Genomic DNA, 14,315 nt, shown 5'->3' with positions numbered 1-14,315 from the left:
CCAACCGTAAGGCTGCCAAACATCTAGCCACTACAAACTGACAATGTAGCCTCTGAGTTTGTATCTGGGTAGGAATTCATGCTCAGAAGTATGAGTTCACTAGTAAGGTTGTTAATACTGTGGTCAAGGTATGGGTGAAATCAGTATTAACAATTTAGTTGCTGACCATATTGAGAGATGACTGCAAACATCCTCATTCCTCAATGCAGGCTAAAATCATCTGGATTTTAGTTGATAGCTCTGTCTCCAGTTGAATAAGTGTTCCACCTTTCAAGGCATAATTTAACAACTGTGGTTTTTGAGGACCCTGAGTAGAAGTCTTGAAAAGTACCAAAGTTCAGTAATACCAGAATAAGTGTTGCGTAGCTTTTCAAATACCCGTGTTTTTAACTATGGCAAATCAGGTGTAATTAACCTAGCAAACTTTGTTCTAGAGATATATAGTTGCCAAATATTATTCCTGATATCTTTATGACAAAGAGCTGAGTAAAACTGTTTTACATTCTGTAAAATTTGCAATGCTATAAAATATTAAGTGATTGGTATCAAATGCAAGAGTCTGTGCTGGTAGACTACTAAGGCCTTTAAATGTTAAAACCAGATGAAATAAAGTTAAGGTTTTTGTTGCTCTGTTAATTTGTTTGCACTGTAAAAATGAATGCATAATAAATAATAAAACAGCTAAAAACGTGAATTTAAAGAAAAAATATTATCTGTCTTGTAAATGTATACCAATTGCACTGAAAGCCCTTTTCCCTCCTGTAGTATTGCTAATAATGGGAATCTGCCTCTTGTCTTGATCTATGGAAGCATATTGGAATTTTGATCATATGGTTGATAGCTTTTTCCATTGGAAAAAACAGAGCAGCTGGAGACTGAGTCTGTGTTTTGAACACTTGAATTTTTTCTTATCAACCTTTAGAAGTTGTATCTTTTCTTAGTGTACTTTGAAATGTAGAAGATAGTGTTTCTAGTTGTATTTCCCCCTGAAATGTAGTTGGGTTTTGGTAGTGGTTTCAGGCAACCTCTACTTGGTTTTGGGCAACCTTTATATTGTTTTCCTTCTGATTTGCCTTGTAGCAGACGGTTAACATCGATATTTGTCTTAGTTCTCACCGAATAGCCTGGTTGTCGGTGCAAGACACGTACACTTTAACTTTCTCTAGGTTTTTTAAGTCCATCAAGCCTGCATTTTTCATGATGTCTTTAGACATAGTGTTAGTCTAAACTTGCCAGTGCATCCTGGGCTATGAAGCCTAGCAGTCTGCTGACATTGGCAGCCTGTTTAGTAAACAACCAGGGAGACCTCATTTAGGTGAAACCTACCATAGGAGAGGGATTGTGAAGATATTTAGAGAACCATGATCAAGCTTAGGTAGTAGTGGTTCACTGTTGCACTTGAAGACTGTCTTTCCACAATATAATCTTGAGTATGATAATATTGCATTAATGACCTGAGTGATGAAATAGAACATGCTTGTAATATTTGTGGTGATGAGTAGTTGGGTTATATGTGCAGAGGACACGATTTAAAACTATCTCCATGGTTTGAAGAGATGTATTATTAAAACAGGAAGGTGCTTAACAAAGAATTAATGTACTGTCATACATGTAGGCAGAAATAATCAATTGCATCAGTACAGGATGGGGAATAACTAGCTAGGTATCAGTTCCTCTGAAAATACCCAAAACATTAGAGTGGGAAACTGGTAGAAATCAAGGTGGCATCAGACACAGAAGACAAGCAGAACTCCTAGTGAGGTGTATAGATAGGGCTATTTAATACCTGTACAACATGCAAAGAAATTCTTCCACTCAGTGCATGCAAGGCCTTGGCTACAGAGCACAGTGGTTGGAAGTCCACAGGACTACTATAAAACCTCCCTATGGTCACACCCTGAACTTCTGGTGAAAGATGGAAGTCCAGGTTGTTGCACTAGTAGTCGTCTTTCCTCTTGCCCAACTTTTCCATCACCGAGGTAGGATTGCCTTACATGTTGTATTTTCACAGGATACCAAGTGCACTGAGCAGTATTCAACTTCAGTGGCTGCACCTTTGAAGGTTTGCAGCTGATCATAAGCAGTTTGTCTTCCATAACACATCACCTTAGACTTTAACCTGCTATTACGTACGTCATAGAAACTGTTGTGTACAGGCATTAGAATGGTTGTAGTAGAAAACCTCTTACACGGTGCAGTTACTTGATGGCACTCCACAGTTGCTCTCCGGTTAAAAGCGATAGGTTAAAAGCTTCAATTGGTGGGCTAGGAAAAGTAGTAACTAAGAATGAGTGTACAGGAGTGGGGTGTTGGATTTGGTTTCTTGGGCAATGAAGTACAGCAGTGTTATCTGTACACATGCTCCATTTGGAGTAGAAAGCACGACTGTCTTAATTTTGTCATTTCTTCTCATTCTTGATAGGGGAGTTTTGGGGATTTTATATTTGTAGAGATTTGGGGTATCGAGCATGAAATGATTCAGGGCTGGTTATTACTGTTGGAATATCTTGTTTTTCAATGAAATGCAAGCCTTCCCTTATGCTCTACTGAATGTTTTCGTCCTCTTGACTGGTGTAGGGTGTTTAAAGCCAATGTGTGGGATAAGGATTCTGCCTTCAGTTCCTAGAGGAGTGATCCCCGTCTCTGAGAAACAGCTGTATGTCCTTCCTCAGAGCTGATGAAAAATACATTCCCTGGCAGTGCATTTTAGTAAGAGAGGTTAGGACAAAATAGGACTAGAAATAGGATCTATATGGTACTCAGGTAAAATTGTTATGCAAAGCAGATTGAAAATGGATTTCACAAGCTACTAATCTTATCTGATTTATGGACTGTCATGCATGTGTATTTCCCCAGGGCATTTTTCACTTCTACTGTATATGACCAGCTTCATTTGTATTGTAAAGCTCTAAACAGGCAGCTACAGCTGGAATGACAAGTACATGGTATGACTGCTTGTTCTTTATTACCTTTTCCACTTTTTGATACCATCAAGAAATGGTTTACAACAGAGCCGGTGTGGTGAGAGAAGTTGTGTGAGAAATACAGGATTTTGATATGCTTGTGAACTGCCACAAGACCGCTGCTGCTATCTCTGTAGTGTTTCACTGTTAGACTTGAAAGCAACTCTGAAGCACTCTCATTGGAATGTGTGATAGCTTTTTTAGTTATTATTTTCTGGTAGAGTGACTTTTGACCTTTGTCCCTCAGAGCTTGTGCCAAGAGCTCTTATAAAAGCTTTACGATTTCATTCAAGGTCTGAAAAATTGTAGTTGGTTGTACTTGAGTAAATAGTCTAGAGTATATGATAACAAATGTTGTCTTATACTTGGTATCCAGGCTGCTGAATTGAAGGGATTACTAGAAACAGGCCCTTGTTTAAGAGAGCCTGGAATTTATAACATTTGTGTTAGCAGCAGATACAGAAGTAGAAACCAGGAGACGTTAGTCTGACCACTAGGTAAAAGTAGTTCTTTCAAAAGTTGTGCTCTCAAACTCAAAGGTTTATTTAGATGCTTAAGGCAATGTATACTCTGTTCTTTATGTGCAGATGTGCGTATATGTATCTGGGTTATTTTGAGGTTTGGGTTTTGAACCTTTCCCAAATAGGGCAGGTTTTTACTCGGAATTCAAAGCTGGTTTTTTCCTCTCAATAAAAACAAGAAGGATGGCATAGAATTCAGTTTTTGTGCTTCACTGATTGTTCTTCTGGGACCCCACTTAAACCTAAATTACATCTGCTAATCTGTTTATTTTTAAAATAAAAACCCAATGAGGAAAGACATTTGTTTGCGAGCAAAAGTCCATCCACACTACTACCAGAGTAAACTAATCCACACTGCACAACAGAAAACTGACAAAACACTGTGCTCTTCAGTGCTTCCAAATTCACTGTGGATTGGGTTTGAGATGAAGGAAGGATGTTTTGTCTTCTGTTTCCGTGATAACATCCTGAGCACTACAGCTAGTTATAAAAGGCGTCTGGTCCTGGTCTTTAGTCACTGTAAACTAACCCTTGGTCTGTTAAGGAAAAACAACACTCCCCTTCCTCTTTTTAAGAAACTGTTCTTCTGAATCCCATAGCATTCTGCTCTCTGTGCACAAGCCAAGCTGTGGAGCTTATGCTAAGATAACAATCTTTTCCCTTTTTTGCACTCCATTTTGATCAAGCAGTGCAATGAGACGGTGCATTCACTGCAACATCTGAATGTTGAACGTTTGAACAGTTATCTTTAACGTTTAGAAGCATCAGAATCGGTGTTCGTTTAAGCACCGTTAAAGCTGTTGAACAGAAAATGAATCTCACTTCTGAGAGTCCCTGCTGTTACTAAAACACTTGAGGGTCTTTTAGATGAGGGAACCCTAATTAGAACACGAGCTGTAGCTACTTCTAACTCTGAAAAAATATTTTAGTTTGGGTTGTAAAATCACCAATACTGATGGTTACTGCAGACTGCCATTCTTTCTCTAATGAGGATTTTTGCATTTTTCATTAACCTTCTCCTTGAAAGCGTGCAGTTTGTGGTAGCTGTAGCTCAGCCTTTATACAAGTGGTAACAGTGAAGAGATTCACTATCCTTCACAAGCAGTGTAGGCAGAACTGGTGAATTTGTTAGCATTTTATTTCTGCATTTGTGCTGGTGGAAACTTCCTACATAGAGGGAAACTTCATTGAAGATGAGACCTGTGGCAAAGTTCCTTGGGCTTTATTGGCTCTTTCTGGGATCTCCGTTAGACATTTTGAGAGTCGCTACGATATACTTTAAAATACTCTTGGCTTTTTTTCCTTACTATCTCTTCATGCCACATAAACCTTAAAAGGGTGAGCCACCGGGAAAGAGACTTGTCTAGGTTGTTCTCTTTTTACTTCTCTTTCCTATTATCTTAAATTAAGTCTTTGTAACTGGAGGACCAGTACAAAACTTGCAAGGCCTGAGAGGCAGGGTAAGTTAGTCTGTACTGAGTTCTATCCTTGTGGCTAGACTTGATTTGTACCTCATTTAACTTTAAAGTTGCCTCAAGTACTCTTGTGTTAAACAAAAAATCAAAGTGGTTTTGAAGTGAAAGCTTGAATGCTAATTCCTACCTACATTCCTCTCCTTGGACTTCGCTTTGTTGCAACATTCTTTACTATAATTGCCAGCCAGTGCTACTATGGATTTCCTGACCACTATCTCTCTATCTGGAGTTTTGCATGGTGAAATATTGCATGGAACTGTAATTGCAACTTACCTTTATCTCACATAATTAAAAATAATACCCTTTCCCGTAATCTTACTCAGCTACTGCTCCCCATCAGCCTTTTCTTGAAGGTTAGGCAAATACAGGATTTACGCTTAAATGTTTACATGGAACGAGTCTCCAGTGATGAGCAGATTAATGCAATAGACATGGAGAAGAGTATTACTTAGTATGGAAAGAGAAGTTTAGATCTTAGACTGATTGTGTACTGTGACTTCCATTGTCGTTTTTGGCTTGCTGTCGTTGAGCCTTGTCTTGTATTTTACTTTGGGCTAGATTGTCAGGTTCCTTCAAGATGAATAGGAATAGCTCACGTCAAGACAGCAGCATGTAACTCAGACTCTACCCTTTTGATTTGCACAGCTTCAGAATTTGCTTTCCTTGATATACCTGCTTCAACTGCTTGGGCTGCTCTGATAGACCCTGTCAGTGTGAAAAGTCAGTGTGCTTCAGAATTTGCTTCTGAGAAAAGCACCACTTGAGGAGTAGGGGAAGGGGCCTTTGTACTTTGTGTTTCTTGTGATGGGAAGACTCAAATAGGAGTTTTTTCTGAGTTTGTATTTTGGGTCCTTTTTGTGCCTTAAAAAAGATATGGGTTGAAGAAGGATTTCTATAGTGATAGTGAGAATGGGGCAAAGGTGAGAATGCAAACCTGTATCCATAACATGTTTTTGCATGCTGTTGCTATCTACATGCATTGTTTTGGTACTGTATTACAATACCCGGGAGCTGAGTGCAGTTTAAGAAACAATTTTTCTCTCTGTTTCCAGTAACTCTTCCTCAGTGGTTAAGTGTTTTCACAGCTTTTTGTATCAACTTAGAAGCAAATGCTTACAACCTTAAAGTATGTCTAAACATGGTGCTTTAGGTTTTGATCTGAAGAACGTGGATATTTTGCATTTCCTGTGGGTGGTTATTATACATTGAATTTAAGAAAAAGCCTGGAATATTTTAGCAGTTGTGTGTTCTTGAGCTAGTCACATTAATTGTCTAATGTATCTTTTTGTATGGAATGCTTAAACTTAAAATTAGCTGTGCTGTGTGCCATGATGAGTAAAGCAAGCAAATTAAAATTCTGATTTGGCCTGACCTGAATTAAAATGCCATTTTGAGGTGCAGATTACTCTAGGTTTCCTTCAGATAATATTTCGTCTGTGTAGCCACTTTGATGGTGTTACGGAGCCAAATTGAGGAGGATTCATTTGTTGAGATTTCATGCAACATAAGGATAAGGAAGGGAGCTGCAAGTTTCCAGGCAGTCTCTTGGCTTGTGACATGAATTTGAACATCCTTTGGTGCCTTTTGCAGTGAGTTTATGGGGAAGGAAAATGCTATTGAGTGGAAACTGCTCAGTTGAATCCAGGTGTAGCTTCCCTTGAAGCCAGTTGAATGTTTGCTGGCTTTGTCGCTTGTTTGTACCTCTCAGAGCAAAAAAAGGAGCTGTTTTTCTCTGAAACAAAAGGCTGCGTTAAAGCACTTCTGTGGAGGGTAAGAACTGTCTTCCCAACTAGTGTTCCACCCTGACACGTAATTTCTGGGCTTAAAGATTTAGTTAAAGAATTACTGCCTTTGAATCATTTGTTCACTTTCTAAATGTTAAATCCTGCGCTGATTTGAGTACTATGAGCTCTTTCCTTGCATTTCTGAGACTTTGGGAGTGTTTTTAATGTACTGCCTCATGGTTCTTATGGCAGTGTCAGCGCAACCTTGTTGAGGAGAAAGAACACATTGGCAGCTAACAGGTTATACTTGAGCGGTTGTGTTACCTTCTGTTTCAGTTAGCGTGGCAAGAATCCCAAAACCTTACAGTTCAAGGAAAGAGAAGGTTCAGCCAAAACTGAGCCCTCTCTGAACAAGTTTTTTGGGTTTTATCTCTCCAAAGCTGAGGCATTCTGATGGCTTGGGTTGAATTTGCAAGCATGTTAAGTATATTTGAGGCCTTCTGTTTAGTTTCATGTTTGGATACAGGAGTCAGCTTGAGAGTTGAGGTGACAGATCTGCTTATTATGTTCCATTTTAGTGCCTACATGCTCCTGAAAGTTGGTTGATTTTGAGAGGATCAAGACTGGTGTGCAACAGTTCACAAGGATGGAAAAGCTATGCTTAGGAATATTGGCTAGATAGGGAATTTAAAAGGGCTGGGAGTGCTTGCTATGTGTGAACTGTTCTGGCTAAAACTTGGTAATTGCCTTGTGTGTCTCTTCAGCAGTGCCTCTTCTCCATTTCCATGGGAACAGATGGACTTGAGTTGATAAGAGATCTATTATCAAACTAGGAAACTGAGGGACAGCAGTTGAGCCACTTACTGTAAAACAGGGCTGACTACAGGCTGAGGACATCACATGGCAGTATGTGCTCAAATGTAGTGGCTAAAAATATCCTTCCTTCTTCCTCCTCTCAGGCACAGATGCCCCAGTGTGAAAGGAAGACTAGCTCTGGCATAGCCTTGATTAGATCTTTAGCAGACAAGGGGATTGTCTGCAAGGGAATGCTTTTTCGTTTGACCTATACAAAGAACAGCAATTTTTAACAGTTGTTGGTATAAATAAGTGTTTGTGCTTTTCAGATTTTTTTTTTTTTACAGACTCTATCTTTAAGTATAGTTTTGTTACTTCATTTATCTGTACTTGGGGACATTTTCAAAGCAAAATCCAGTGATACATGCAGTACCTTAACTAAATTTTCTGGCTTTGGTAAGTCTGGGAAAATCACACCATAGTTCAGTTTGTATTTATTTTTCTTAGAGGTATAGCCCTCGTTTTTAAGTAATAAATTTTAATCTTAATTATTATCTGGAAGTCCCTTGTGGACAAGTTGAAGGTATGAGATAGATGCATTTACTGGATGCCTGCCTTGAAATGTTTTTCAGCAAAAATGGTTTAATTACATAGTGTCAGATCTTTCATTTCAGTGGGTTTACGATTTAAAAGCGAGTGATGTCAGTTGTAAACATCTGAGCTGGATGCACCAGTGCAGAGACTCCTGTGTGTTCCTGACTTAATTTTTTAGCTGTAATTCACTAATGGATGTTAGTGGCATAGGTTTTTGAAAACTGAACATTTACATGGCTGTTCTGGAATTGTCTTAATAATAGCTACAGAACTTCATAGCAGCCACTAGAATTCCAGCCTTGTGCATGTGACTACAAAGTCATCTTGAATTTAAGGTACTTAAATACGAGTCATTTTTACTAGAGTAAGCTTTGAGAGCAGCTCCAGTGGTGTCTGTTTGAGACACTGTCAGGAAAGAGAAATAGATTTTGAAGATACCCATGTCTGCCTTTTGAAATGATATGTGAATACGGAGCTCTGTAAGTAAGAGTAAGTTCTGTTGTCTCTGGTAGTGTGAACTAAAAGACTTGGGAAGTGGAAAACAGGGACATTTACAAAATGACTGCATATAAGTGCTCTGGTAAATAATATAGGGCATGGAAGATTTGGCTGTCTGCCAGGGTGTGAATGACACAGCTAGTTAAAATGATCCCAGAAGGGACAACAGGCTATGAAGATATGTCAGTCTGGGCGTGAAGCAGGGCAAGGTCCTTAGAGCAAACAAAGCACTGAAGGCAGGGAGCTGTGGAGGATTTGTTATTACCGCAGAAGTCCCCTGAACAGGTTGTGCATACATATCTGTAGGCAGTTCACCTTACTGTGTCTTTTATCCAGCTTTTTTTTCTGGTAACAAAGCTTAATGCATGCCTCAGCAGTGCTCCCTCGATGGCAGTTGGCTTCAGGCCAATCGTTAATGAGTACCCCCAGCCCTAAGTGATTTGGCTCCTCCAAATCCATTAGCATATCTTCAGAGCAAGATAAGACTCATTAAAATAATGTACATTTGGGCATTAGAAATTCTGATAATTATTAATACCTACTGTCAAAAGCACAAATATGTGGTGATGTCCTTCATATGAAGCTGGAATTTATTGCACTTTTTTAACTCTTGGGAAAAGAACAGACTGCCACATCCCTGAACTGCTCTCTGATGGTAATTAGATGAGTTTGTAGTACACAGTCTTATGAAAGGTTTGACCTGTGCTGTCTTTGATAAAGAAATGCACACCATTGCATAGATGTGGCTTATTAGAAATCACATCAATGTGACATGTGTTCTTTTGTATTGTAAATGAGTCTAGTGATGGTGACTGAGATATGTAACAACCAAACTTTCTGGTCACTCAAGCAGTGTGCCGAAATCTTGGCATGACTGAGCTGTAGATCTGGGCTTCAGCCCTTTGACTCCCTCGTGTCTGTACAATTTTTTACTTTTGTACATACCTGGTTTTAATCTCCATCTTCCCTTCTCAGCATCCCAGAGCTGCCTGCTGGTGTCCCCTACCTGTATTTCAGATTCTGGAGTTGAATCCGTTTCAGTACAGCAGCTGAGAGATGTGCACCCCTGTCTTGCTTAAAGGCAGTTCAGCAGACATCAGCTGATGTGCGTCAGCTCTCCATGTGGAAGCTTTTACCCTGGAGCCTGTAGCAGAGCCACACTTGAACTGCTCATGACCTGTGGTCAGATTATCCTTGCTAAAAGACTGAACTCTAATGCGTGCTGAAATAGTGCTTGTAAATAAATACATGAGAAGTCCAAAGTAGTAACTGCACAAAAGATAGCTTGAATATTTTTATCCATATAAAAAGTACTTGGGATCTCTTCAAATGAAAATATCCTGCATTGACCATGAAGATACGCATATCTCTGCTCACCTAAAGTCCTGTAGATGTGCTAATGGAAGTGCTGGTAGCTGAGGGAAATGCATTGTACCATCAGCTTCTTGGGAGCTAGGAAACAGGCAGGTAACTATTACCCAGAGCAATTCCCTGGGGAGATTGTTTCTATTCTCTTTTTCACTTTACCAGATTACATTTTGGTAGGTATTGAGGTGTTTTTCTTCTCTGTGTAGCAGTCAGCAGTGAGGCATATGGAGGTGTTGATATGTCATGTGTTCTTGAAAGGCAGCAAACGTTGATCTTTGGAGTTTAATTTGCTGAACCACCCCCATCAGTTAAAAGAATTCTCAGGCCTCCAAATTCTGGTCTGCTTTTCCCTTTTTTTTTTTTTTTTTAAATTTCCTCTCACCACCCAAAAAAGAAACACAGTGAGATAGAAAAAAAATCCCCAAGTGTTGGAAACGGCAGTAGCTACCCACGAAGGTTTTGGTGGATGTCTGCACAGCAACTGCTTGTGTACATAGTGTATGATATCTGGGTCAGCATTCGTGTTGTCTTCCTCCTTGCATTTCCTCATCTTCTTGCATTCAGGCAATGCTAATCCTGTGATACTTCTGTGACTTGACAATTTAAGGGGTTTTTCGTCTTTTATCCTAAACTTGGATAGAGTTTTTGGTTGACCTTTGCAAAATCAATTAAAAAAACCTCAGAAAGCTGAGCAGGAGTGAAAGTGCTTGGGGAAAAGTGGTGTTGTGGTGCTTATTTATAAAGGGGAGGCAGGTTCCGTGCAATGTTTGCTTCAAATGCCATATAAAATATTACTGAGTAGAGGTAGTTTCAGACTATAGCATGGCTCTCTTACTGAACATAATACTGCTTTATTTGAGATACTTACCTTCAGTTAGCATACCAGGCTTGCTTATTGCTCTGTATCAGCTGACAGAAATTCAATGGAAAAAAAAGCACTAAAGTTTTTGGACCAAGAATGCTTTGCAGTATCACTCTGTGGTGTTTAAAGCTACCTGTTCACATGGCTCTTGTCTTGTGAAGATCTTCCATTCATTTTAGAATAAAGTTATAGTAAGTACCTCCTTTAAAAAATAAGTCAGAAGAAACTTTATTCATCTGCATTTGCTGTTTGCATGTGTTTAACTTGCTTTATTAACATAAAAAGTGCTCAACAGACAAGTCACTGTGGCATCCAACTTAACCTGGTTTTAATTTGTTACTGTCAAAACCAGCTGAAGCTGCAAATTGTATCTGAAGCTGGGCCTGTGCTAATGTTGTCTTGAGGGAGGTCTTGTTTGCAAAATGCTCTACAACGTAGACATTGCCTGGAATCTCTAACATGTCCAGTGTGCAACCAGCACAAATGCAGAAAAGCTAGATGAAGTCACATTTATGCTGAAAGCATTAGGTTTATCAGCTGAATTCAGGAAAAAAGGGATAATTGGAAGTGATTAAGAATCAGAATTTCTCAGCTTGCAGATTTTGGACAGAAGAATACTTTGGTGAAAACTGAACTTAATCTTTGGCACAGATCTCAGACTAGTTATGTTGTTAAAATTGCCTGTGGACTTAGTGACTTTCATACTAAAGCACGGAGTTTTGACACTCCAGTCCTTTGGCAATTTGAAATGACTGGTGTAGCTTTTTGTTCACCACAGTTCTGAACACTAAGGAGATGCAGTGGAGCAGGATGACTAGCCCCATTTTTTTTTTGATGGGTTCATCTTACCAGAGAAGTCTTTGAAACAAGAATGGGGAAAAACAAGCTAGTACTACTTTCATCAATTTTACTGTGTCTTAAAATACATGGTAAGCTTATTTTTTTCTTTGCTTCCTTCAGGTTTTGAATGAAGAATGTGATCAAAATTGGTACAAGGCAGAACTCAATGGAAAAGATGGCTTCATTCCCAAGAACTACATAGAAATGAAACCACATCCGTAAGTAGAGCTTTGGTGACAGACTCCCTTGATCCTCTCAAACAGAAGGAAGTTTTCTGATGGGTATTTTGCAAAGTGTACCTTTTACAAGGAGCTGTAGTGTCAGCTGCCCACAAAACCTGATGATTGATTTTTTTGATTGATGACTGTAATTAAATCATGAAGATAACACAGTCAAATCCAATCAAGAACTATTTTTCTAAAGCCTCTTTTGAAATAGAAGGAAGCTTCTGAGGGACTATGCCCCAAAAAGGAGAGAAGAGGAGGTAGACTACTTTAGTGCAGCCAAGTGGGAAGTGAAAAAAGGATGCACAAGATAATTTTGAAATTGTTTCAAGCCATGGCTGCTGCAGTAATGTGTCTGTTTTACCCTGATTGTGTTACTCCACTGGGGATCACAAATACACATTGCATTTTCTCTCTCTTGTAGATCATCTTATAACAGTTCTGCAGGCATTTGAGTTACACCACTGTGCTGTCTCCTATAATAATGATGATTAATTTGTTTTGTGATCATCCATGGTATTTTGTTTTAGAGGAATAGAACTGTCAGGTTTTCACTTTTTGATATAAAAAAAGGATGAACAATATCTTGAGTCTGCAAGGGGGTGAATTTGGTAGTGGTTTTTAAGCATAGTTAATTTGACCTTTTCTGAAGATGTTTAAACTATTGATGGCAGCTGGGTGGAGTTAGCTTCATGTGTCAGCAATGCTGGGAGTCTTACTAGTGTTTTAACAACCCTGGGAAATGATGCAAAAGTTTTTATAGCATAATTTTGTTCAGCTGGAATGCAAAGCTCTCTAAGTAGTCATACAGGTCACACAAAAAGTAAATTGCAGGTACCTGACCAGGAGTGAGAAGGAGAGTGTTCCTTTTCTCAGGCTAGTCTCAGATCATGTTGTGGGAAGGGGGCACAAGAGCTTTTCAAGAAGTTTTGGAAAGAAAGCAACTGAAAAATGGCTTTAGATTCTGTCCTAGGATCTGAGACTTAAATCCTTCAACCCCACAGCTACTCTTAAGTGCCATTTCTTCTCGCTTGCGTTTTGCAAACCTTACAGTTTGCCTGGTAACTAACTACTAGGAAATGAAGCTGAAAGCAAAATGTGACCTCACTAGCTGAATCACCTGAAGGGTTAATCTGAATTGCCAGGTCAGTTATCAAAACAAAGGTGTAAGTAGGCATGGGCATGATAGGCAGAAAAGCTACAGGAAACTGGACAGGGAGGCTTCCTGTGAAGGCACAACAGTGCAGCTCAGCTGCACCTTTCTCTCCATAAGGGATGGGGGAAGAGTTTGCCATTTATCAAATGTGTGTATCAAACTCAAGTGCTTGTATTCATAATCAGCTTTTCTTGAAGATTTGCTGAAGTCTCACTTTACAATATTGTAACTTATGTAGAGGAAATGGGCCAAGCAAAATGGTTGTGCTAAGTAAAGCCAAAAGAATTGCCAAGCCTGAACGTGGTGTGAACCCTGTGTTGTACCAGTTGGTGCATCTCCCCCTAGCTGTGCAGCATCAGCAGCAATGCCTGCTTTTGGTTTTGTGGTGCTGACTGGATGAGTTTTACCCACCTTGCAGAGTGAGTTGGAGACAAGTGTTACCAAGCTCAGCCCATCAGTAGGGAAGTTGTGGGAATGTCACAGTTGGTTCCTTTGAGCTAATTTTCCATGTGTGCTTTTTGACATGCTACGATTTTTGTTATTTTTTTTCAGTCATTCTGTAGCAAAGATTCATGTGCACAACATTTGTGATGTGTACAAGTATGTTCTTAAGCAGACGGTAGTCCTTCAAAATAACTTTGTTTCTTTCACCTATGGCAATTTCTCTTCATCTTTTTTTAGGTTTAGATTTCAAGCTCCTTTTATTCTGAAGGGCTGGAGTGGTAGTGAAGTCATAAAACTGGAAGTGAGTTCAAGAATTGTGAAAGAATTTTAGGCTTTCTGTTTAAAGTGACAGAAAACTTTTAAGAATTAGATACTGTTACTTTGGAAGTGTTACTTCCTTTAATCAATTTGTACACTTCTTCGTAGTCATTGGGTAAAATCTCGGTGGGGGGGGGGGAAGCTAGGTGTCTTTCTGAGGCTTCAGTAAGGATTGTAAGTGTTCTGTTGAGCTTTTTCAGCCTTTCCTTCTATTCACAGAGATAAGTGAGGTGTTTAGTTCACTGCAAATAGGATGATTGTGGGAGAAAGCTTTTATTTTCCATTCCAAGGGATAAAAAAGCACACAACAAGACTTGCAAGCAAGTAAAACGTGTCTAGCTGATCATGGAAACCAAGTTTGTAAATAAGATGTATCATTTTCAGTGCCGAAATGCTTTTCATAATGAATCCGTGTAGCTAAATGGAGTGAATACCCCTTTTACAAGGGGGATGTCCTAGAATTGTTTTATTGAATATGTTGTGTATAGAAATATATCTGTGGGCTCATCATCCTTGATATAACACAGGCATGT

At 39.3% G+C, this 14,315-nt stretch overlaps 1 protein-coding gene across 1 annotated transcript in view; it reads left to right on the top strand.

Annotated features, from left to right (window-relative positions):
• Positions 1-14,315, top strand: part of GRB2 (growth factor receptor bound protein 2) — a 49,328-nt gene that overhangs the window by 27,683 nt on the left and 7,330 nt on the right. Inside the window, exon 3 of the mRNA XM_062010730.1 lies at positions 11,761-11,858. Coding sequence (XP_061866714.1) covers positions 11,761-11,858 — 98 coding nt within the window. The remainder of the gene's footprint in view (positions 1-11,760; positions 11,859-14,315) is intronic.

The sequence above is a fragment of the Colius striatus genome, chromosome 18 (assembly GCF_028858725.1).
Source record: "Colius striatus isolate bColStr4 chromosome 18, bColStr4.1.hap1, whole genome shotgun sequence".
NCBI lineage: Eukaryota > Metazoa > Chordata > Aves > Coliiformes > Coliidae > Colius > Colius striatus.
This window is presented reverse-complemented; position numbering and strand designations above follow the sequence as displayed.